At 39.4% G+C, this 24,843-nt stretch overlaps 1 protein-coding gene across 1 annotated transcript in view; it reads left to right on the top strand.

Annotated features, from left to right (window-relative positions):
• Nucleotides 1-22,864, top strand: part of ATM (ATM serine/threonine kinase) — a 69,887-nt gene extending 47,023 nt beyond the window's left edge. Inside the window, exons 44-65 of the mRNA XM_010144875.1 lie at nt 1-118; nt 1,480-1,584; nt 2,082-2,201; nt 3,207-3,441; nt 5,277-5,437; nt 6,047-6,053; nt 9,145-9,258; nt 10,261-10,478; nt 11,252-11,459; nt 12,371-12,484; nt 12,856-13,014; nt 14,095-14,233; nt 14,582-14,664; nt 15,945-16,085; nt 16,379-16,495; nt 17,928-18,077; nt 18,747-18,912; nt 19,930-20,016; nt 20,095-20,209; nt 21,697-21,760; nt 22,418-22,554; nt 22,681-22,864. Coding sequence (XP_010143177.1) covers nt 1-118; nt 1,480-1,584; nt 2,082-2,201; nt 3,207-3,441; nt 5,277-5,437; nt 6,047-6,053; nt 9,145-9,258; nt 10,261-10,478; nt 11,252-11,459; nt 12,371-12,484; nt 12,856-13,014; nt 14,095-14,233; nt 14,582-14,664; nt 15,945-16,085; nt 16,379-16,495; nt 17,928-18,077; nt 18,747-18,912; nt 19,930-20,016; nt 20,095-20,209; nt 21,697-21,760; nt 22,418-22,554; nt 22,681-22,864 — 2,942 coding nt within the window. The remainder of the gene's footprint in view (nt 119-1,479; nt 1,585-2,081; nt 2,202-3,206; nt 3,442-5,276; nt 5,438-6,046; nt 6,054-9,144; nt 9,259-10,260; nt 10,479-11,251; nt 11,460-12,370; nt 12,485-12,855; nt 13,015-14,094; nt 14,234-14,581; nt 14,665-15,944; nt 16,086-16,378; nt 16,496-17,927; nt 18,078-18,746; nt 18,913-19,929; nt 20,017-20,094; nt 20,210-21,696; nt 21,761-22,417; nt 22,555-22,680) is intronic.
• Nucleotides 22,865-24,843: the final 1,979 nt, after the last annotated feature.

Genomic DNA, 24,843 nt, shown 5'->3' with positions numbered 1-24,843 from the left:
TTTCCATGTATTTAAAAGGACTGGAACATGAAAACACGGAGTGGTGTGCGGAACTACAGGAGATACGCTACCAGGCGGCATGGAGGAATATGCAGTGGGGCCACATCTCTTCTGTCAAGTAAACCAACAACTTTTTTGCTAGTTCTTCAAGTGAAAGGCAATGGTTTCAGTTCCAAGCAAGAAGACAACATTAGAATATAATTTCTGTGAAGCAGGTCACCTAGTTTACCTTAATCACTGAATTGAAAAGCTGTCTTCTTCACTTGGACCTGTCTGTTTTGTGTGCCCGTCACTTTTCATTTTCCTGGGAAGCTGTATACAATTGATTCTTCTTCTTGATTGTTCATGACTATGAATTGAAATTTTCCATTTTTGACTCAGTAGATGTGCCTTAAGTACATACGAGGATAACTTTTAATGTTTAATTTATAAGCAAATGGAGAAAATACTACTTGGTAACCCACAAGAGGTTCTCAAGACCTGGATAAGCAAACACCAGCGCTGAATCACGGCTACTCCCTCTGTAATCTCCTCCCTGGTGTAATGTTGGATGCCTGGCATTAGTCATTTCATATGACTGACCAGGATCTCGTGTGAACTCTGTCCCTTCCTAGTGCAGCTACATCATCACACGTTTTAGGAGGAATGCAGAACAGTTTGGCAAAAGCAGAAGTTATGTGATGGGGTCTTCAGTAACTCTTTCTACATTATCTTGTAGTAGTCAGGAGACTGGAGAATATTTTCTCGTAAGACTCTTACAGAGAGATGGGTCTGGGGAACATAGGTACTCTTGGGGTGTTCATTCTCTTCTCCTGCACTACCTTAAGATCATTTAAAAAGCACGTGGAGGACTTTAGAGATGTATCGTGTTGAAGGGGGTATGTCATGCCACGATCAGAACAAACTTCATATGGGTAGGCTCTCTTTGTCCCTGGGTTAGGGTCTGTATAAACAGACAAATAGGCAAATGGAATATTCAGCTTTAAAACAGGGGCAGAAAAACAACATGTCAAATGAAAAGAGAGAGTGAGATGGCAGGGAAGAGGAGGGTTAAGGAGAAGCAGAAAGAAAAGTAAAAAGAGCAAAGAAGAGAAAACTAAAACTAAATTGAACACTATTGGGTTTCTCAGCCTTGCAATTTTCTTTATTTTTTTGTTTTTAAAAATATTTCTGAAGTTAAATGTAAAAAAATTGTTGATTCTGAACTGAAGTTGCGTACATGCCATAATATCTTTCAGCATAATACTGTGAGAAATGTGTTACGGTAGAATTGTTATTGTGCAGTTGGTTTTGTGTTGTATTTTTGATACAACGTTGATTATATTCTCCATATTCCAAACATTTGGACAATTACTGCTTTTTCTTTGTAAAAGAACAGCTTGAATTTATAAAATACTAAATTAATTTAAGGGATTATATTATTATTTCATGCAAAAAAAAAATCTTTTTACTTTATGTTACTTTTCTCTTATGTGTCAGGGATGAGACAGGAAGACCAGGATACCATGAATCATTATACGATGCTCTTCAGTCTTTACGAGATAAGGAATTCTCTTCTTTCTATGACACTCTTAAAGATGCCAGGTAACGGTATGCAAATGTTCTGCTGTTAGAGAGAGAGAGACTGAGAATGTGTGATTGTAGTTACAAGTTACATACAAAAGATGGGATTTTATGGGCTTAAATAAAGACTGACGCATAGAATACTTCTGGACTGCAATTTCATTTCTAAGGTTTTTTTTACTTTAATTTGTCCTTTGTGCGTATACGACTTGTAGGCTAATTGAAGATACAATTCCTGTCGTGTACATCCCTTACTTTGCAGTCCTCTTACGTGGATTTGAGTGCTAGCTGCTTTTCTTTAGCTGAGCCATCACGTAGACTTTGTAGTTTATATATGCTTGCCATGTTTTCATGTATCGACAAACCGAATTCTTTGGATTGAGTGGTAATACAAAATAATTCCAAACTGAGTAGTTCTGCTGTTTAAATTCTGTTCACTGTATGGAAATTACGTGATGTGTATTTGGAATTACTTGTGGGTATTGAAATAATGTACCGTTTCTCTGTTATATCCACAGAGTGAACGAAGTAGAAGAGCTGTGCAAAGGCAGTCTTGAGTCTGTCTATTCTTTATATCCAACTCTTTGCAGACTACAGCTAATTGGAGAGTTGGAAAATATAGGTCTGCTGTTCTCCAGGTATTTTTTTTAAGCTTGTTTCACACTCCTTTCTCAGTTTCCAGGACTTCTGGTAATCAATTCTAGCACAAAAATAAAATTATCTCAATAAATTTTATTCATCAACATCTCGATGATATGGATGTGAACTTTACTATGTGAAGACAGGTCTAGACTCTCTTTATCTCCAGACCGGATTTATTCATGGTCTAGTTTTATTTGATATTATGCCAGTTCCCTGGTATACTCCAAGGCAGCAGTCTAACTCCTAGCTTTAGATTTACTAAAGTCACTGAGTCATCCTCTTCTAGTTTCCTTTCTAAATATGTTTTACATTTCCTTGATGATACCCATAGATCCGTTAAAAGTTGTTTCAGCTTTAATCACCTTCTTCATGGACCACTATTACCATCAATATTCCACCTGAATTCTTAACACAGCTTTTTAATCACAGGAAGGTATTTATCTCTGTGGAGCTATTAGCAATGATTTTTTATTTTCTGCTGTAGTTGAATCAGTTTGGTAGTTTGCAGTCATCCTACAGTGATTTGGCGTGTCCAGAACCTTAGGAACCATTGCAATTTACAGTTAATGAATTGCCTAAGAGAATAGTACACGTAGTGACAACCTACACAGCTACAATGTCACAGTTGGGAGTTTTTTCTTTAATTAATCCATATACAACCTATATAATAAAATAGGAATCTCGGTCTCTAATCTTTTAAGTAGCCCTGTGTTTGAATGTGGACCTTTAACACAACAGGTTTTGATGCTTAATCAAGAATATTTACAGTAGAGTTGTTCACCTTACTGATGTTGATCTCTCGATGCTTGTGTTTGTTAAAACTGGAAGCCTGCCAGTTTGTTCTGCATATTAGTCATTGTAGGGTTCTGTAGCCTGTTTCTTGATTTTGAACTGTAGATTGTGAACTACGCCGGCAGTATATTTTTGTTACTCATTTTGCATTTCACTAATATTTAATGAGAATTAATAACGAGTCTTTTTTCTTTCAGTAACAATGGCAGATCTGTCACTACTCAACAACTGAATGATATTTATTTGAAATGGCAGAGACAGTCCCAGCTTCTCAAGGACAGTGACTTCCGTTTCCAGGAACCTATCATGGCTCTGCGCACTGTCATTTTGGAGATCTTGCTTGAAAAGGAGAACGAAAATACCAAAAGAGACTGTATTAAAGACATCCTGACCAAACATCTAGTGGAGCTCTCTAGATTGGCAAGAACTGCTAAAAATACCCAGGTAACAAATTCCAGGGAAGATCAGTGATGGATGTTTAGGGTTTTTTTTATAAAAGAACTTGCATTTTTTAACAGTACTAAAGATTAACTGTATTCTAAGCTTATTCAGTGAACCAATTAGTTGGAGATTTAAACTCTATATTACTAATAAATTGTATTTATGGACATGTTTGCTGAGTTTTATTCATAACTGTAAGCTATTCTATGAGGTAGATATTACAGAAACAAAATTTTTCAGTGAAGAATGCTGTTATAGCTCTGATACTTCATTTTGGTGCAATTTTGTGCATCCAGCTTTCACTTGCATCGTACTCTGGTGGTGTTCCAGAGTAAAGCTGCATCTATATACTTAGTGTTTTCTTCAAGATTTTATAGTCTCAAAGCACCATTGCACTGTGGTAAATCTCTCTTCTGTGAATGACTTAATGGGATTTGCAGTATCAGTGGTTTCTGCAGCTGCTGATGCATTTAAGGTCCAGAGTCAGCTTTGGCTTGTTCTAGGTAGTGCATCTGGAGGAGTAACTCAATAAGAATTCGTAGAGCAACAGTACCCTCCAACAGTACCCTGCAGAAATAAGTTCCAGCTAAATATATTACCCAGAAAACCACTTTATTTATGCAAAACTTTGATTTCAGGAAGGTTCTAACTCTTTTTTAAATAATGGTGAATTCAGTAGAACAGCTGTCTTGGATTTCATAAACTTGCAAAGTTTATCAATGCCTCCGGAATTGTTTGGGAAAATTACTTCTTCAGAACTTCTTTACCTCACGCCCACTAGCCGCTAACACTGTGGTCATGAGTGACCTGTGAGAGCCTCAGCAGAAGTTAATTTTTTTTAATTTAATTTTTAGTTGCAGAAGAAAATTAAAATTGGGGGACATATTTTGGGAGGATTAGAAGGTTCTGAAAGATTGAGCCAGTGTGTTTCTGAAAACACTGTCGTTCTTGCCTCTTCAGCGTTGTAGGTCACGTGTAACCTTTGGTGCCTACGTCTTTCAAAGCAGGGGTTGGTAACCCTTTTGGCACACTAGTAACTAACAACACTAAGTGTCTGGATATAGGAAAGGTTTTGAGGAAGCATTCTTGGCAGCTAATGACTTTTCTTCCTTGTTGGTGCCTTTACCAGCCATCAGGAGAAGGAAGAAAGCGCCGTACAGAGGCACCACACTGACCACTAACTGAAGTACCAAAACTGACATTGTCATTTACAAGCCTTCTTACATTTTCTTTACATCGCTTATTTAAATGTTTGATTGATTTGGTTATTCATTGGGCAGCTTGTGAAAATACATTTTAATCTCAGTGTCTGACTTTGTTAAAAAGACGGTTCAGTCTTTGTACTATCATAGCGACACTAGATTACTAAATAATGGGGATGTTAGTTCACCAGAGATAGGAGTAAAGAGACAGGCAGACAAAAGAATATACAAAAGAACAGTGGTGCCATTTTTCTTCCTGTTTTTCTGCGGTCTCTTAGAATCTAATGATAATCACTAAGCTAAAATTAAAAATCCAGTGTTTCGGTAGGAACTGATTGTGGTATTTCTATATTTATACCTCCAAGTAATTTAAAATGTTAAAACATTGATACTGTATTTTGGGGTTTATGAGGCTTAATTTAGTAGTGTATTTTTGTTGCACATCAGGGTTCTCTGTATAGAAAAATAACTTCATCTCTTTGCAAATACATTTTGAGCATTGGATAGGCAGGGTATGATGCACAAGTAGAGCAAATGAAGGTGGAATTTAAAAACAAAACTTGCCATGAGATACATGTATTTCGTATAAAGATTTGTTTATAATGTTGTGTTTTGTTTTGTTTTTTTTCGTTTCAGCTTCCAGAAAGAGCTATGTTTCAGATCAAACAATACAATTCAACAGGATATGGAGTTTCTGAATGGCAGCTAGAAGAAGCTCAGGTTTTCTGGGCTAAAAAGGAAGAGAGTCTTGCACTGAATATTCTTAAAAAGATGATAAAAAAATTAGATGCAGATTGGTTTCAGGTATGTGTTGTGTAGTATCTAAATGTCTGGGAATTTAATTATTTAAGATCCTATTTCCATTTTCTGAAGTTTTTCCTTGGAAGAAAATTGATAGGCTGTCTGCAATATTGCTAAATCTGTTTTGTACTCTCAAAATGTCTGAAAGGAAAAAAATCTGATTTAGCAAATCTTTTGAGGGGTTTTCAAAGTGAGTCTGTAAGAGTGGCAAGATGAGATACGTGGACTGTGAGATACATAGCTTTTGAAAATCAGAGATGATTTGCCTTGATAAAAAAATTAACGTGTGTTAAACAAGACTGTTACATGGGGGTGTATTATCTTGATGAGGTCTCCTCCCCTCAGCCTCCTCTTCTCCAGGCTCAACAACCCCAGTTCCCTCAGCCGCTCATCTCAGGACTTGTGCTCTAGACCCTTCACCAGCTTTGTTGCCCTTCTCTGAACACGCTCCAGCACCTCAGTGTCCTTCTTGGAGTGAGGGGCCCAAAACTGGTCACAGGACTCAAGGTGTGGCCTCACCAGTGCTGGGTGCAGGGGGACAATCACTGCCCTCCTCCTGCTGGCCACACTAGTGCTGATACACATTATGTTGGGAACTGTAATAGTGCACATGTTCTTGTTAGAAGAAGAAGAATAAAGATTTTATCTCTGGTCCTTTACTATGTAAAAAAAACAAACAAAGACACAAAAAACCCCAACAAACAACAAAAAAAGCCCCAAACCCCATTGCATGCATTTTCCTGATATCTGTGGGGAATTTTTGTGCAAAGGTAGGAATAATTGTTTCACAGTCAGTCATTGTGTACAAGATGTCTTTTCCCCCCTCTTTATGCATCGCTTATTTATTCTTTGCTTGTAATTTCATCAGGTTTTTTTCATTCCATTTATTGTCCTGTATTGTTTGGCTGCACTTCTTCAGTCTGTCCTTGTTTTATCACCTTGAATAACTCGGTGTCATCACCAGATTTTGTGTTCACTGTTCATTGCCTTCTCAAGATTAGTATCTTCTGATACTAATCAGATACTGCAGGTAACTGGATCTTCAGAGGCATTTCACTGGTGACCTAACTGCACTGTAAAAACTGACCTGTTTATTTCTCTTTCTGTTGCCATTTTTAGTTCTTTACCCTTCAAAGGATGACACATTTTATTTCTCGTGACTTTGTTTCTTCAAGAGCCTTTTGTAGAAGAGCCGTGTGTCGTGGATGGGAGTGGTTCCCCTGTAAATCACTTAAATCTCTTGTTGCAGTCTTGGCTTAGGACTCTGCTTGCTGCAGAGTGAGTAGAATTACACCTCATTCAACAGAAGGGCAGCAATATGATTTATTTAAAATGATTTGACAAAACTCATATGGGTTTGATAGGATTTAACAGAAACTAACTGAGGTTCCGTTTGATGTCAAGGTCACTACGTTATTTACTACAAGGCAAATTGATTAGAATGGTTTGATCAAAATACTTGTGTGTGAAAATAAGTACAGTGGAAGGTGACTTGGAGTTGGGTTAGGGTGATTTTCACAGAGGCTGGGAATAGAAAGGGGTAAAGGTGGCCCTCCCGTTGAGTTACCAGGTGTTCAGAATGGACCCCCTTGCTTTCTAAACTCCTGCTCAGAGGGAGCCTAGGTGCAGCTAGATCCAATCTGAGAGCCAGTCAGCAGTTTATGACTAAGGGAATTGGGAGTGAAAAGGAGTAAAAGTGATCTTCCTGTTGTGTCACAAGGTTCAGAATAGACCCCCTTGCTCTCCAAACTGCTTTGGAAAATAAGGTTAGCTCTACACCTAGTCTCAGACAGGGTCAGCGCTTTGTGGCGAAGAGGATTTGGGTGTTGGGACTTAAGAGGAGTGTGTTAACGTAGTATTGTGTATCCTAAGTGAACTTAGAGGTAGCAGCAGTTTAAAGTTGACGCACTTCAAAAAATGGAAGTTATGGAATCTGTCTTGCTAGAATAGTCAAGACTCAGTTTAGGAGAGTCCTGGGAAACTTAATCTAAAGCTCTGCTTTCAACAGGTTGGGCCACATGGTCTCCAGAAGTTCCTGCCAGCCTTGGCTTTTCTGTTATTCTGTGATGTCCTTTCACAGAAGCTGTTCTGCCTCTACTTTATATTAATCCATCTGTTCTCGTTGTGGTTTTTTTTCCTAATCTGTCCACTTTCAATAAGAGTGTTACTGACCTGTGCTTCCATGGAACTTGTTCAAATATTGGTGTCACATCTGCCACCTGCCACTCCTCTTATATTAAAGCTGTTTTAAGCACAAGCTTTTATAGCTCTTTTAGCTGTTCAGTTATGTCATCTGTGAAATGCTGTAGACCTTTCAGAAAATACAGACTGATGCTGGTGAGTTGTTAGATTTCATTTTGTCCATTTGTTCAGAAGCCTTTGCTGTTGACCCTTCAAGAGCAGACCTTTGAACCCCTCTTAAAGAAAGGCTTAGCAGTGAGACTGTTCAAGCTCCTCCACAGTGAACACGAATGCAAAGGATTTAATTTTTTTCCTGCTTTATCTTCTGAGAGTGCTCTTTGTTTTATAACCCTATTGTCTTTTTAGCAAGTGGACTGTCTGGTGACTCTCTGCTCCTAATATGTTTTAAAAATGCTTTTTTGTTATTTGTTGAGTTGTCTTCAAGTTGTTTGGGGTTTTTTGACAGCCTGATGATGGGGGTTTATGTTTTCATTTGAAAGGATATTTATGATTTCTTCAAAATATTTTCTTTTTCACTTGGACAAAACTTACTTTGTGCACTGATGTGGTAACGATTTCTTCACCATCCTTATCTTTGACTTGAGCTATGATGACTTTCTTTGAGTATTTTTGGGAGGGTAACAAACATGCATTTTGAGCCCATAAACATTATTAAGGAATATCTCACTCCAGAAAAGCAGGAGAATTTGGGGCTAAGGTCTCCCTGTATATCAGGGCAAAATCAAGACTTGATGCTTCTTTTCTGATTTTCACGATTGCTCCATGAATCAGTAGATGAGGACCTCCAAAAATTTCCTCCTCCTCTCATCTTCCAGTGTTAGGTTTACCCTGTCCACATAAGGAGGTTTGTGTTTTCACAGCCTGTGATGTCCTTCAGTGTTTCCCAGCCAGCATTGCCATCTTGATCCGGTGGTCTTTAACATATACCCTCTACTAAAAGTAATCTGGAAACTCTTCCTGCTATACGGTTAAAGCTGAGCTTCCGATCTGGAGGCAAGTCCTTCAGAAACCTGTTCCGTCATCTTCTCCAAGCAATTTTAACCACGTTTCACTGTAGAGGTCTGTCTGAAAAACGTAATGATCACACATAGTTATCGCAATTCCAGAATGTTTCCTACGGAGCATACTGTGGTTCTTCAGACTAAACGGGGATCTTACAAAATACAACTCTGGAAACACGCTCTGAATTGATTTAATTTCTATTACATTTTGTCATTGTTTTATTCTGGTTTTCGTTGTTCAAACTGTCAGGTATGTAAAAACATGAGCTGTCCTTTCGTCTAACGTAGAATGTGAACGTGATTTAAGGTTATGGACTGCTATAGATGTGGGTAGTAAATGACTCTGTAGCTACATCACGTGTAATAGGCCAGAGTGATTGAATGATATTGAGGGGTTAAAAGCTTTATACATTGCCTGCCTCATATGTAAAAGGTATTTTACTTGATACCTCCCTCTTTTTAATTTTTTTTCCCCAAAACTTGCTTCCTCAAAGGTTGAGAATGATCCTCATCTAAAACTGATGTACACAGAGTGTCTGAGGCTATGCGGAACCTGGTTGGCAGAAACGTGCTTGGAAAACCCTACAGTCATCATGCAGAAATACTTAGAAAAGGTGCATCCGGTCTTAGAAATGTGCTATCTTTGAGATAACGCTGTGCTAAGATACGATGTTTGAAAATCTGGTTTCTTATTAAAATATTACAGTTTCACAGTAGTATTGTATAACGCTGTAATCTTATAAAATATTCAGAATACAGCTTTCTAGAATTCACAGAAACTTCTGTGTAATATTGGCTTAGAATTACAGCGCAGTGGTTACAACTACCAGTCCAGTTTCCCTTTCGTGTTCCACTCCACCACCATCCTTTCCTCCTCAGAACAGATCATTCACTTCCCGTGTTTCAGTATGGCCATTGTAGTTGTAACATTCGCTTTCCAGGAGCTGGGAAGTCTTGTTCAAAATCTCGTTCGTAGTGTTTCAAAGTATTGTATTTTTTTTTAACTCCTGGTCAGTAACAGAAACATTTTTCGTAATATTGGTCCACTCTGTATTTCTGTATTTCATGCTCTTTTGTGAAACTCTGCCTAGTTGCTTTTCTCTGTTCCTCTCTACATGCTTTCTTCACTCTGATGATTTGAACCACTGACTTTCACATGTAATTCCCTTTTCTTTTAGGCACTTCTTGGATTGAATTCTCTTTTTTCTCTTATCTTACAAGGTTGTAAAGCTGTTGTAAAACTTCCTGCTTAGTTACTCTAAAAGATAGGTAGCTGTAGGAGACTCCTGTGTGGTCATTAAAGCAGTTTCATGCAAGATAATCTTTTTGACTGTTTTCACTGAAACACTTCTCAGAGATTAATTTCACTTAGGAGAAAAATGTTCAGCCTGGCAGGTTTGATTTTGTATACATATGTATTCCATCACAGACAACATTAAATAAGCTGTTCAAGCAGATGACCCTGCTTGAGCAGGAGGGTTAGACAAGATGACCTCCAGAGGTCCCTTCCAACATCAACCATCCTGTTTTTCTGTGGTAATGGAGCTGAATCAAGTATTATGCAGCACTATTAATCTGATTATCAGTCTTAATCATTGTTGTAACTTCCCTTTTAGGCTGTGGAAGTTGCTGCAAGCCACAGTGGAGACAGCAGTGATGAGCTGAAGAAAGGAAAGATGAAAGCTTTCCTGTCTTTGGCTCGTTTCTCCGACAATCAGTACCAGCGAATTGAGAATTACATGAAATCCTCCGAGTTTGAAAATAAGCAGGCATTGCTGAAGAAGGCCAAGGAGGAGGTCGGCCTCCTTAGGGAGCATAGAGTTCAGACAAATAGGTGAGCAGTCAAATGGAGAGGTGTTGCTGTGGAGCGATCAAAGGCTCCATCTTTACTGGTTCTCTGGGCAAGTGGTACAGCGTGGGTCACGTCTCTACAGCTGAATGTTTCCTCCTCCACAGAACAGTGCCAGATCTGCAGTACTTTGTAGTACAAATCTGTAGGCTGCCCAGAGAGGCTGAACTATACCTGAACGTGGTGTAGGAGGGTGCTAGGTTGTAGTGTGGGCCAAAATGAAGCCAAGGAGTGTTAGAACAGCTAAACAGTATGGATGATTGTGGGCCAGAATCACATTTATTCCCTGGATCTTTTCAGTTTATTTCACAGAGGAAGTGATCCAGAGTAAAAATAAATGAGTTTGAGATTTTTCTCTATTACATATTTGGTGAAAGAGTAGAATTCACCTTAATACAGAATTCTTAAAGATTTAGTAAGAGCAGTTGCAAGTGAGCAGAAAAAAGTTGAGCTTCAGCTGTTGGAAACGCAAGTCTTTACACAAACGATCTGTGTTCACACTTACACCAGTATTGAGATTAAATCATTAAAAAATAAAAAGACACTGACCGAAAATTTAGTTACTTAGAAGGGTGGGTCTGTGTGGACATGCACCTAAAGCCTAGCTCCCACGACTTATTTTCTCAGTCGTTTGTTTTACTGTGCTTGTGCATGCAAACCAAGTTAAAAAAATGTTTAATTAGTAGGAGAACGAGGGACGGCCTTGCTGAAGTCCGTTACGAGATAATTTGTTGTTTAAAAATAATGTCTGTTCACAGGTACACAGTGAAGGTTCAGCGAGAACTTGAACTGGATGAATGTGCCATACGTGCCCTAACTGAGGATCGCAAGCGTTTCTTGTGCAAAGCAGTGGAGAACTATATCAGCTGTTTACTGAGCGGAGAAGAACATGATATGTGGATCTTCCGACTCTGTTCCCTGTGGCTTGAAAATTCTGGAGTTGAAAGAGTCAATGAAATGATGAAGGTATATGTCTGCTGTTTCTTTTCCTTATGCTTGGACATTTTATTATCCATCTTCTTTCTCCTCCTGTGTTTATGGAAGATAAGTTACAGTGCTGTGCAGTATGTTTTCCTATGCAGCTCCCTGACTTTTCTCCCAAAACTGCCTTTTTTTCAGTCATCATTGCTCATCAGATAGGTTATCAGTGAGGTCTGTAATTCTCAATGTATTTTATTTTAATCTAATTTAGCATTTTAATTTGTCAAGTCTGTATGATTAAGCCTATCTCATGAATTTCACTGTTGTCAGCTTGTTCTTTACATACCTTGGATACTGCCCATCTTGAACATCCTTGAGGACTTCATTCTAGTTTATACTATATATACTTTTTGTATTGTCTGTGTAACACGGTAGCCTTGGACCAGTAAAGTTCTCATTCTCAGGCTACTTCTGTCATTTCTAGAATGATGCAGAAAATCTGTTAGTTCTTACCTGAATGATCTCTTTATAACGGAGTTCTGTATAGTTTAATTCTTCACGTTGTGTTGTAATTAACTTTGGAAAATAGAAAATGTTCCTTTACTCATATTTTTAACACACAATCATTTCTTGTCTTAAACTAGATTGTAGATTTTTTTTCATTAGGATTGCCTCTTGCCATGAAGAATCTAGAAATTAATTCTGAATTGATGTATCTAAGCTCTTCTCTAATAGAATAGAAGAGAGTATTTTCTTAAGAAGCATTTGGGAGCATGGACCAAGATGATGTGGTATCACTGGATTGCCATATGATCACACAGCAGTGGTTACTTTGTTTTAAAAAAATGCAAACCCAAAATTGCTAGCCCTTACCTGGAATTTTATTATTAGATTTTTTGGGGGAGGGGGGGTGTGGGGGTTAGTTCGTCTTTCTAACTGATTTCTCTCTGGTACAGATAAATGCGGAGAAGATCCCTTCTTACAAGTTTTTGCCTCTGATGTACCAGCTGGCTGCTCGGATGGGAACCAAGATGACGGGTGGTTTAGGATTCCACGGAGTCCTGAACAATGTAATTGATGTTTTTCGTATCTAAAGATCCCTTGCTTGGCTCAGTAGCACACACTTGTAAAGAAGCTGTATCTCCCCTTGTGCACTTACAGCTAAATGAGTTATGCAGGTGATGAAGTTGTAGTGGGGGGAGAGGATTGGGGACTTTTTTCCTTGCTACGTAATTGTTTTTTCTTGTTGTATAAGAATAGTCTTATGCAGGTACAGGAATGTACTTTGAATGTATTTTAGTTGTGGAAGTACCATCTAAGTCTTACTTTTTATTTCTTATTAGGAACCTTAGAAGTTCAAAAGAATTAATAATGTTAATGAAGTAATTTTTTTTCATCTGTACAGTTTTCAATAATGTGACTTGTTTGGGTTTTTTGACAGCTAATGTCTAGAATTTCACTGGATCATCCACATCATACTTTGTTTATAATATTGGCTTTGGCAAATGCTAACAAAGACGAACTCCTCTCAAAAGCAAATGCAATAAGAAGAAATAAGTTAATTAAAAATGCGCCGAAAGAAATCTCCCAGCTTGATGTGGTGACTATAAAAAATTCTATTCTATTAATCACATGCAGTCCTTTAATCTTGTTAAAATATTTTTTAAAAATATGTCAAGGGGTATTTTAGTGTAGAGCTCATCAGCTGACCTTTAAGAAAGAGTAGGAGCAAAGAAGTACTTTTAATAATGAAAAAGCCCTCCTTTTGTGCATACATTCGTAATTATTATTGAAAGAAGTAATTATGGGGTTGAACAAAACATGGTTAACACTTACTGCAACACACAGCACGATGTACTGCAAAGAGTTTCGTGATAAATGTTCTTGATGCGTGATTCTATGAAAGGCATTTCAGATGCAGCAGGGACTTGAGTGGGTTTATTGTTAAAAGTACTGAGCTGAGTATTTTTTCTGCTTGGAGTGATAACGTCTGTTCCATCTAAGTATTCAGCCTTGGGCAGAGTAACTTTTGTTCCGTTACATGACCTTTATGTGTTAAAAGCTGTGGTGATACAGAACTCTGGCTTCATTTAATGTTGTTACCGCTTAATCTTTGTTGGAACTTGTCTTTCGACTCATCTCGTATCTAGATGAATGCCCCTTTGTCATCACCCTCTTGCACCCACCCCACCCCCCCGACATAATTTTTCACACATTTTTATGTGGCTTTTTTTTGCCTGTCTCCTCAGATTGGTAGTTCTTTCGTGGTCTTGTCCTTAGGAGTAGGATTATACTCAGCTCAATCGCTCAGGCACAGACAGGATGTGCGGTCAGATTTTTACCTTTTGCGTACGAGCTTTCTTCAGTTGGGAGGAAATAATGGAAGCAGGAAGCTGGTAGAAGAACATCCAAAACAACCTGTCCCTTTTCTGAAGAATTTTTTCAGGTTTTTGGCTCTTTGCCTGGGCAGATTTGCTCCCTGTCCATCCCCAATAATATTTCACTTTACTCAGCTCAGATTAGACAACACAGAACTCTTCTTCAGAGGATTTCTGTTCCTATCGGAAAGAGCTTTCTGTGTTTTTCGATTGTACTTGGCTCCATGTGATGCTGTAATTCTTTAATCTGACAAGGTGTAGTTTGCAAGATCTGATATTTATATTCCGTTGGGGTTGTTTAGGACAGAATGGAGGCTGCTAGCAATATAATCAATACCGTCAGAAGAAGGAGAGCTCATATGGTTCGAGATGTTGAAGCACTTTGTGACGCTTACATCACCCTAGCAAATGTAGATGCTACTCCATGGAAATCTCAGAGAGGTAAGTCTTGGGAAAATTATTTGTGTTTTTAAGAGTGAAGATACATTTTTATTTCTAAGTATTGATATTTAGTCAAAGGAGACACTGTGCTAGCGCTGTGTCCTGTTTTTGATAAATGTAGAACTTAGTCTGGGTTAAAAGTCATAGTAATTACTTGCACAGTAAGGTTCAGGCTTTCTGAGTATGAAACTCCAAAAAACTCCAGTTGTCCTGTGGTCATCTTCATCAGCCCAGCAGAAGTACGCAGTGAGGTTTTGGATCCCAAAAGCAATGTAAGCTGTTTTTTTGTGAACTGCAATGCATGCTTATAGTTCTGAATTTAAATATATTAATTCCTTTTAATTACAGAAGGAATAAATATTCCAGCTGACCAGCCAATTATTAAACTGAAGAACTTGGAGAATGTTGTTGTTCCTACCATGGAAATTAAGGTGACTGAATTTGAAATAAATACACACTATAATATCAAATTGTAGAACCAACTTCCAATTTTTATAGTGGCTGTCAGGGCATATATCTCTTCATCAAATTCCCGTCTTCTTTACAGGTCAGCTTGCCAGGGGTGCTTTCCATTGGGTGGGTGGGAGATGTAGGGTGAGATGGTTTCCTCAGGCTCTGGAAACCCTCGATCCCAAGTCTTACGTTTACTGGGTAATGGCTTCTTGTGGCTTTTTGTATGAAGATGGCTCTGCCACTGCCGCTGTTACCAGTGACTCGTCTTTCATTGTCAAAAGGGGCGATGAGCTACATAAGCTACAGAGAGGATTTGGGAATCTGAATCTCCTCTTTTGTAGGCTCTAGCTCAGAGTTTCAGGGAGGTGTGAGAATTAATAGGTTTGCCTCTTCTGCTGTTGCTAAATGGCCAGCTCACGTATTTTTACCGTTCAGTAATGGTGAGTGAGCCGTTCCCATTAGCGTAAGTGGTTCACTGGATGGGTGCATAGGCACTCGCTGTCAGATGCCACAAGCTCTACCTAGGAAAATTCCAAGTTTCAGGAGTGTAAAGTTGCTTTTTGGGCCAGCCACCTAAAATTTAAATGTTATGAAGCCAAACTTCCCTGTGTCGAAGTCCCTCAGGCTTTGCCTATAAAGTTAAATAAAACAAGCCAAGGGACTGTTTTGTGCCATTTGTCTTCAGAGGCCAGAAATTCCTCACAAGCTAAATGACTTTTGTTTGTAGGGCTCCAGTTTGCCACAGGTGTTGCTCCTTTGTACAGCTCAGTTGTCCTTTTCTTTGCCTTGTTCTTCTCCGGTGCAAACTCTGTGAAATAGCTGGAAGTCTGTGATGTGAACGGCTGGAGCAGTGTTTCCGTACAGCGAACTCGGTTATGGGACATGTCTGAAGACACAGATCCTGTAGAATTGCAACAGTTTCCGGGTTGTAGGTTGGGTCCATTTGCAGCCTAATGCCCACCCAACCGCACATGAACGTTTTCTTGGGGAACGCTAGTTGGGACAGGCTGAAATTGCATCACAGCTTGTTCAGTGAAGTCTCCTCTACCAAAGAGGAGAACGAGGAGGAGTCAAACTCACTCCTTTGCTCACCACGTTTCTGTAGAGGTTGTAGATATTATCCTTGTAGGTGATGGGAAGCTCATATAATATTCAGCACATAGTCTGCTAACGAGGCTTGCAGGCAACTTGTTACCACTTTCTCTGAGTGAAATGGAAGTAATGTTTATATTAATTTTAAACTAATTTATAATTGCAGGTGGATCCCACAGGACAGTATGAAAATATGGTGACAATAAGGTCTTTCAAGCCACAGTTTCGCTTAGCAGGAGGCCTGAATCTGCCTAAAATAATAGATTGTGTAGGATCAGATGGTAAAGAAAGGAGGCAGCTGGTTAAGGTGGGTTCCGGCTCATCTCAGAGACTTGGCACGCTGGAGGTTTCTATAAGTTCTCTTGTTTGTTTTCTCATCTGTCACTTTGGTACTGAGAGCAGACTTTTCACAGCTCAGCGTCAGTTTTCTCAGGCCAGGAATGCTTTAATATTTAAACAATTTTTAATTACATTTTATTACATGTGATTACTGTGGAAAATTGACTTGCGTTTTGTGGAATTTTTTAAAATAATTTTTTTACATTGCCGAGCAAGAGTTGGATGCTGAAAAGTTGGATGCTTGTTCTGTTTGTGCTGAAGGGGCGTGATGACCTGAGACAAGATGCTGTTATGCAGCAGGTGTTCCAGATGTGCAATACGTTGCTCCAGCAGAACACTGAAACACGGAAGAGAAAATTGACTATCCGAAGATACAAGGTAACCCGAACCCTGCTGCAGCAGAGGAGTAAACGCTGCTAATAAAGTGTGTTATTACCCCATTCTCCTCTTTTTAACCCAAATATAATATAAAAGTGTAAGTATTTATGCGTTGTTAAAATAGTCACTGCTCCTTAAGGTCTGGAAGAAACAATTTATGCAATTTCATTATTACAATTGCTGCAATTAATTTTTTTCCAAATCCTTGAAGAAAGCTCTGTTGCCCAATATATGTTTAAATACTTCTCAAAGCTTTCTTTATATGAACTTGTAATTCAAAAGAAATGAAGTCATGCACTGTCCTTGAATTGTAAGTTGCTAGTCATTAAACTTGAACATGGGAGTTTGTTTATTAACTCTCATTAATTTTAGTCTTGTGATACTCTTTAATTAATAATTAATTTTAGTCTAGCAATATTCCTTAAGACTGAATCCCGAAGTCCCATCTAGGGTCTGTTCATGCACAGTTTGAAGTGTGCATGAACAGAACGGTTTCTGTTGGAATTAGGAATACAGCAGTAAATTCCTCTTGTGAGTGCAGGAAATGCACGTGAACAGGAGCTTTCCCCTGCTCCTTCCTTTTTGTGCGCTTGGGTTTACAATCATAGTTGCGAAGGCGACCTCTGAATAAGTACTCTCAAAGTAGAAGCTCTTGTCTTTGACAAATGAGAAGTGTGCACTCCACAATAAGAAAGGAGCTTATCTAAAGTGCTAGCGTAGTTTTAAGAATTCACAGGTGGCGTTAGTCACATTTTAAAAATAATTTTCAGTGAATGCTCAGGTTTTTATGTGTGTAAAAATGAATGAGAGCAGGGAAAAAGAGAATGGGGCTTGCGTGATGAGATAAAGAGCCTTTCTGAAGAAAAGAAAATTGAAGGAAGCAGGCAGTAGCCTTTTCTGCGAGGACAGGAGGTTGTTCACACTGGCCAGTTCTGTCTGCTACAGCAGTCGAGGTACCTATTACAGCCAGTTACGACATGAGAAACTGTTCCTTGGGGTGGGGAGCAGCCTGAGAGAAGCCTCGTGTTCACGCAGCTATCGTGTGTGTGTTTGGGATTTTACTTCTCGGGTGCAATTTGCACAATGTTTGTATTATCCCGTTCAGGCATAGCAAGCTGTTGGCAGTCACAGGTCATCCAGAATACCAGCTCCAGTGTGTAAACTGAGTAGAAACATTACGTCATGCTGAAGTACGTGGGGAAGGGTCGCTGGGCTAGGAAGAAATTTGCAAGTTCAGTGTATTTTATAGACACTCGAGTGTATTTTATGTGTGTATACATGTGTATTTAGAACATACATGGTCGTCAGGTGTATGGTTTGGTCTTTTTTCTTTTTAAAGAAACCCAAATACGCACCCGTGCTCGGCAGCACGCGTATACATAGCTGTGTGTGCATCACCCTCCTCCGTGCAGCAGTGGTTTTGTTTTTCCAGGTGGTTCCCCTTTCGCAGAGAAGTGGTGTTCTCGAGTGGTGCTCGGGAACAACTCCCATTGGGGAGTTCCTTGTGAACGTTGAAGAGGGAGCCCACAAGAGATACAGGCCAAAAGATTACTCCAGTTATCAGTGTCAGAAAATAATGATGGTGAGTCAAAATAACGGAAACAAACAAAAAAAAACCCCTGAACTGGCTCTTATTCTTTACTGGGGGGTGGAATTTAGTATCTAATAATGAATATGACCAGTGCCATGGAATTGATAGACCTTCAGATGTTTAGTTTAGTTTAGGTCCACGAACCACCTCACCATGCGTTTAGAAAATGGTAAACAGGTTTACCTGTAGTTTATATAGCTGTGGTTGTGCAAGAAATTGCTTCCTCTTAAATCTGTATAGCATTACCAGGATACAAGTCTATTTAATTTGGGCTTTGTGCATGTGAATGAGTAAGAACGACTTTCTCCCAGTGACGTGAAGCCATCAGATAAGCAAAGGAGCTAGAACAGAGTGCCAGGGGAAGTGTCTCCCACAAGGTGCATATAAAATACGTACACCTGGTGAACCAGAGAAACAGGAGTGTGTTTTTTCCATGTAGCCCATGAGCTTTGTATGAAAATAGAATTGTTTAGTAAAATGGATACATAGGAACATTAATGACTGCTGAAAAAAAGACATTAAATGGTAGAGAGAGAAAGGACTGAGAACAGCATGCGATGGAGGGGAGAGGGGTAGGAAGAAGGAAAGTGATTCTTTCAAAGGAAGAGGCAGTTTCCTTTCAAAGCATTCATCGGGAAAACATTTCTTACCTGTTTAAAGGATGCCCAGAAGAAACCTTCTGATGAGAAATACAGCATCTTCATGAAAGTCTGCGAGAACTTTCAGCCTGTGTTTCGTTATTTCTGCATGGAAAAATTCCTGGATCCAGCTGTGTGGTTTGAAAAACGATTGGCGTACACGCGCAGTGTGGCTACGTCTTCTATAGGTATCGTACTGGATCGTTAACTCGGGCTTTTCCATTTATGTCAGCAGAGTTTATACCACGTCAGAGGTAATGGCCTTTGTCACGTGTCAGAAAAATGGGCTTTAGGGGGCAGAAAAAGCCAGCAAGAACACCGGCATTATTTTTGTAACGAAGATGTCTGATTCTTCCTGCCCCACCCCACCCCTTTCTGCAGTAGAAAGACAGAATTAAATTCCTTGTTTCTTCGGGTTATATAGTGGTTTGTATTTTTAGGTTCTGGTAGTTTTTTCTAAGGTTTCTACCTGACTAATTCTGTTGTTTTGGTTTAACGTTTATTCATCTGTAGCCTCAAATCTTTTAACTGTGTCAAAAAGCTTAATCTTTTACTTTGTACTGGTATCATTAACCATGGATGAATTTTTTTTTAAGCTTTGGCGTTTTTCTTTTGATTTTTCTGTCTTAATAAGGAAATATATGTACTGGGATTGTGGATTTCCTTTGGATGACTCAGTTCTGTACTGAGTCTCTGGAAGACATTTGATAGTAGATTGCATACATTGCAGTTCTTTGTACACCCCTTTTTTGATGAAAAAAATGAAGGAAATCTACAGCTTAGCAGAATTCAGATGAAAGACTTTAGGAGGAAATACTAGTGCTACCTACGTCCATCGGCTGATAGGAGAACAGTACCAGGCGTAAATTGCAGCAAGGGAGATTTAGTTTGGAGGTTTTCTGTGTCTGAGGATAGTAAAGCACTGAGACAGGCTGACCTGGAAGATCTTACAGTTTGTGTCACTGGAGAGTTCTAAGACAAGCTTAGACCAGAATCACTCGGAAACTGTTTGGGTATAGTTCAGCTGAATTCTGGGCTGAATGTGGAATGGCATTTGCTCTTTACTGGGGTATTACGTATACATGGGGGAAGAAACGTTCTCACTTCTAATTTGTTTGCGTGTGTTACACTGATAATCTCCGATAAATTTTCCCTGGTTTTTATGGCATGTAAATGTGGTTTCAGTACTTGCCTTTTCGTTTTAGTTGGCTACATTCTTGGACTTGGAGACAGACACGTTCAAAATATCTTGATAGATGAACAAACGGCAGAACTAGTGCATATAGATCTGGGTAAGTGGGACAGGCAAGAGAACCTTAACTTTTCTTTATTTTAACAGTTCTAAAAGCATTTCTTATCCTTTCATTTAGGGGTTGCTTTTGAGCAAGGTAAAATCCTTCCCACACCAGAGACTGTTCCATTTAGGTTAACCAGGGACATTGTGGACGGGATGGGTATTAGCGGCGTGGAAGGAGTCTTCAGAAGGTGGGTGTTCCTATATGGCATCGGGCGAGGGGCAGCGGAGTACTTCCAGGGTTACGGTTGTTGTAGTTCTGATGCTGGAGAGGAGACGTAGATTTTTACTCATAATGTCCAAACGTAAATGCTGCCATTATTTAGGTAACCAATAACACGTTCATTATTCTTGCCCAGCTTTTCATATTTTTCAGTAGCTAATGGGTTATTGTCATTGTCTTGTGGAATTCTGGGATGGCTCAGTGCTTCCAAAGGCTCCACAGCTAAATTTCATCCTTTGAATTAGACTGCTGGAATTTTTTCCTTCAGTACTATGTATTTCTTTCAGAGCTACACTGTATATTTGGAGCTATTAAGTTCTTCTGAATCATTTTGTTCTGCCTTTTATTTCTCTTGAGTTTTATGCAAGTAATTTGCAGTCTTTTTCCTCTTTTGGATCATATATTTGATATCACTTTGCAAGTGCAAAATATAAATCTCACCATTTGAGCTGCAAAATAGTGAAATCCCAAAAGGGCTGAGTTTCTGTAAACCCCCAGCCTATCTCCTGTGAGCTATCTCCAAGAGAGCTCTAAAAAGCAGGACATTTCTGTCGTTCAAGACTTTTGTGACCTTCGTGAACACTGCACTTGTGACCCCCAAATTTCATGCCTTTAAAAAGTACATAGTGTTGTCTTTGTAAGGGAGCAGTTAACAGTAGTTCCTCATATCCCTTTGTCCTGTGAAGGAACAGTCACTGCTGCTTCTATGCTAAACATGATGCTGTCAAATTCACCGTTTCATTCTGCTTCTGAAACTTCTGTCCCATGATACAGAAAGGCATTAATTGTTTGGCTCCAGCTGCAGTGTAGAAGGCACTGGTGCAGATACTGCTTCTGCCTCCTCCAGACGGACTTGTAATTAACAGTATTGGTGTAAGAGCGTAAACAAGTCATCTCAGGATTGGGTGTGAACACAGTCAGATAACTTTGTTGTGTGCCTTCCCATCCTGAAGCAGACAGGAGGCCTGATCCCTCCTCCTGTGCCATAAGGAAAGTCTCTTATTCCTTCCACCAGCTTCGTTTGCCTGGCAGTGACTGTAGGTAACCACTTCCCTGTCTAAACTCATCGGGGAGAGTGCAGAAATAGCGTCATGTCTCTGGCTACTGGCTCTGCTCACTCCGGGTAAAGGAACCCTACCAAGATTCTCCGACCCTCCAAGCAATTCTGCCATCAGAACACTCAACTGTCAGTGCTTACTGAGCCGTTAATTCTATGTATGGAAACAGTGAAAATTCCCTGTAGGGAATATAATCAGCAACATACCCAGGCTCCTTCTGGTCTTACATTTCTAAATTTCTCCCTTTTTTTTTCCCCCCAAATGGAAACATCAGAGAGATTACTCATATCTTAGAAATCAGCCTTTTAGAAGGGTACAAATATGCATTATTTAAATGATGAAAATACCATTTCATTTTACCAAAAAGAACCTAAAAACGCAGTAAAATATTTTCTAGATGCTGTGAGAAGACAATGGCTGTTATGAGGAATTCTCAAGAAGCTTTGCTGACCATTGTAGAGGTACGCATTTCTTCTTTCTTTCTGACAGTAACTGCCAGAATATCTTCACTTTCTTCTCCTCGTATGCATCACTGTATCAAATACTCGCGTGGGGGAGTTGTTGAATTTGAATGTAGTGGCGTTGGCCAGATTTGCCAATCCATGTAATCTTCAATAAAATCAAAACTAGTTTGCGTTTTCTGAGGGAACTATCAGTTTCGTCCATATGCAGTTTTCCTTTTTCGGTGTCTAGACTCTTCTAGCCATGGTGCAACATTCCTGGCCTGAGCGGTGCTGGTTGAATTAAATCCTCTTTGCGTAAGTCACGGAGAAGAGAATTAAAGTAATTTTTAGAAGCAGCTTATACTATTCATTGTAAACTAACGATGATGTTTAGCGCTTTGAAGTGTGTTTAAAAATTACCTGTTCGTTGCTGAGATGTGACTGAGTGGCAAAACTGAGTCCCAAATACCTGCAAATGTTCAGATGCAGTTTTATTGCTGGATTGATTACTAAGCAATTTAGCCCAATTCTATTTGATTAAATTAAAAACCCCCAAACCTCCTAATATTGTGGTTAGTGTGAACATCACCAAGTGTTTCGCTTCCTGCTAGGACACTGTTAATTACTAGCTGTAATTAACAGTTTAAATTCAATGGAGTATCATGTGCTGTGCAGGTGCTGCTCTATGATCCGCTCTTCGACTGGACCATGAACCCCTTGAAGGCTTTGTACCTGCAGCAGAGACCGGAGGATGAGGCTGACATGAGCTCTACACTCAACACTGATCCACAAGAATGTCAAAGAAAAGCCAGGTGCAAGATTTTCTCCTTCCTCTCTGCTTGCGGCACTGTTTCTTGCTTCACGCTTTTCTTGCTGATGGTGCTCCTGTTGTTCAGCATCCCCATCTAGTGCACGTGTTTCTTTTTGCATTCTGCCAGCAGTGATGACCAGAGTTTTAACAAAGTGGCCGAGCGTGTTCTCATGAGGCTTCAGGAGAAGCTGAAGGGTGTTGAGGAGGGAACAGTGCTCAGCGTGGGAGGGCAGGTGAACCTCCTCATACAGCAGGCCATGGACCCTAAAAATCTGAGCCGACTCTTTCCTGGATGGAAGCCCTGGGTGTAAAGGATCCAGCATGTTTTCAGAAGAAACCTATTTCTGTGCAGCAAACGTCGTAACATTTCAAATTGGTATTTCACAACTAGGTTTTATATCAGACCTTTACATATTAGTATTTGGTGGATGTTGGGGAGAGTTTTTTCAATAGCATGTTACTGAGAAAACATTTTTTGTCCTTTTCTGTTCACCGTACAGCACCGACACCAACCAGTGTGCTTTAACAGTTTTTTGTGCCCTGCAAGGACTTTGCTCTGGCACGCTGGATGCGTTAGGTTCTTAAAGCCTCTGATTCATCACTTCAGTGTGTATGTTAAATAGCTGGAGTCTTGTCGTGACTGTGTAGAATGGGTGATCTGAAAACCAGGAGTCGGGAAATAACTAGCTAGGGAGCATTTCCAGAGGGGATGTACTTTAAAGATAATGCTACAGTGAACGTCACAGAAAACCAGAGATACTCATGTTTGGTGAGCTGAGGGTTCTTCGGGGTTGGGTTTTTTTAGCCTGGTTAAAGGACTCTTCTTTGTATAGATAAGGACTTTGAGCCAAGTGTAATAGGGCTGCTTTTTTCCCTACCATAAATGAAATTATATTGGTACTTTATTTTTATAACATTAATATCATAAACCAATCAAAAATATTTAGCTTTTGTAGCTCAGACTTCCTTGATAAGATAGACTGACTATGCAATGAAGCTCAGCAAACCAGACAGGCTCTAAAGCAAACCCTTGTTCTGTCTGGGATCGATACCCATCGGAGACACTGCAGTTGCATCTTGAGCACAAAAATCTCATTCTGATTGCACAAAGTCCTACGGAAGACATTGCTCCTTCTGAAATAAAAAGACCTACTGTAAGTGGATAATAGGAAAATCCACCCAAATACCGGTCTTACTGGTATATTTAATAAATACTCCCAAATCACATTTATCTTTAAAACACCAGTAAAACGTGGCGTACTCTCACACTCTACGAGTTTACACTACGTGCATTTCTACAGCAGTGTAAGTGAAGAATTCCTGTTCTAGTCAGCATTTCAGTGATTTTTGTTTGTTCAGTCTTCTCACAGTTTTTATGCTGTGTCTTTGTTTTGTAAGTTCATTTCAAGGTGCCGAGATGAGTGTTTTATATTATGTTTTCATGAAGGTGACATAAATTTCTGTTGATCCTTGGAACCAAAAGCATGTCCTGGCTTTTTCTGTGGGGAGTGACTCTCATCCACAGATCCAATGATTTATTCTCTGAAAATGAAAATCCCCTGAGAGAGCACACGCTCTGTAGGTGAGTGTTAAATCCTCCTTAGGAGGGGAGAAAAGTCCTACCAAGCAGTTACAGAGTGGCAGATAGGAAAAGACTAAACAAAAAGCACTTAAAGAGTTTTTATTTTTAAGCACAGACTTTTAAAAATCTGGTAGTATTTCTGGAAATTCTTCTCATGCTTCTTTTCGAGGAAGCTCTTTTTGGGGGTTGTTTAGTACTAGAACTCTAGCTCTCTTATAAATGAATATTACAAAAAAACACTTGAGAGATCCTGCCCTTCATGAGCTACTGATGCTCCCCTTGGAAAGGAATATTTTCATCATCCTGGGCTGCAATTTAGGTTAATATTAATACAGTTGTCTCGGGAAAGTCTGTCTTCAGAGGAGGTAATTTAATTATTCCTCTGCAACACTGTTACCTTGGTGTTCAGTGCCTAGATTTTGATTGTCCGTACATTTTCATTGTTCAAGCTGAATGAAACACAAGTAAAACTGCACGTGAATGTAACGGAAACCTGCTTACGTTGTCTGTAAGCTCTTGTAGCAGTGAAACACCAGTTGGCTGACAAACATGAAACCAGTTTGAATTACTAACAAGCCTTGGAGTCTCCAAAACACTGTCAAAATCAGTATCTATAGATGCACACTTCCCTTGTGCACAAATAGAAAAATAAAACCTGGGTGGAAATGCTGTTTAATTATTAACAGCAGTTTTGTCACAAACGCTGCT

The sequence above is a fragment of the Buceros rhinoceros genome, unplaced genomic scaffold, assembly GCF_000710305.1.
Source record: "Buceros rhinoceros silvestris isolate BGI_N320 unplaced genomic scaffold, ASM71030v1 scaffold5281, whole genome shotgun sequence".
Classification (NCBI taxonomy): Eukaryota; Metazoa; Chordata; class Aves; order Bucerotiformes; family Bucerotidae; genus Buceros; species Buceros rhinoceros.
The sequence above is the reverse complement of the archived record's forward strand: the minus strand, read 5'-3'. Positions and strand labels throughout refer to the sequence as shown.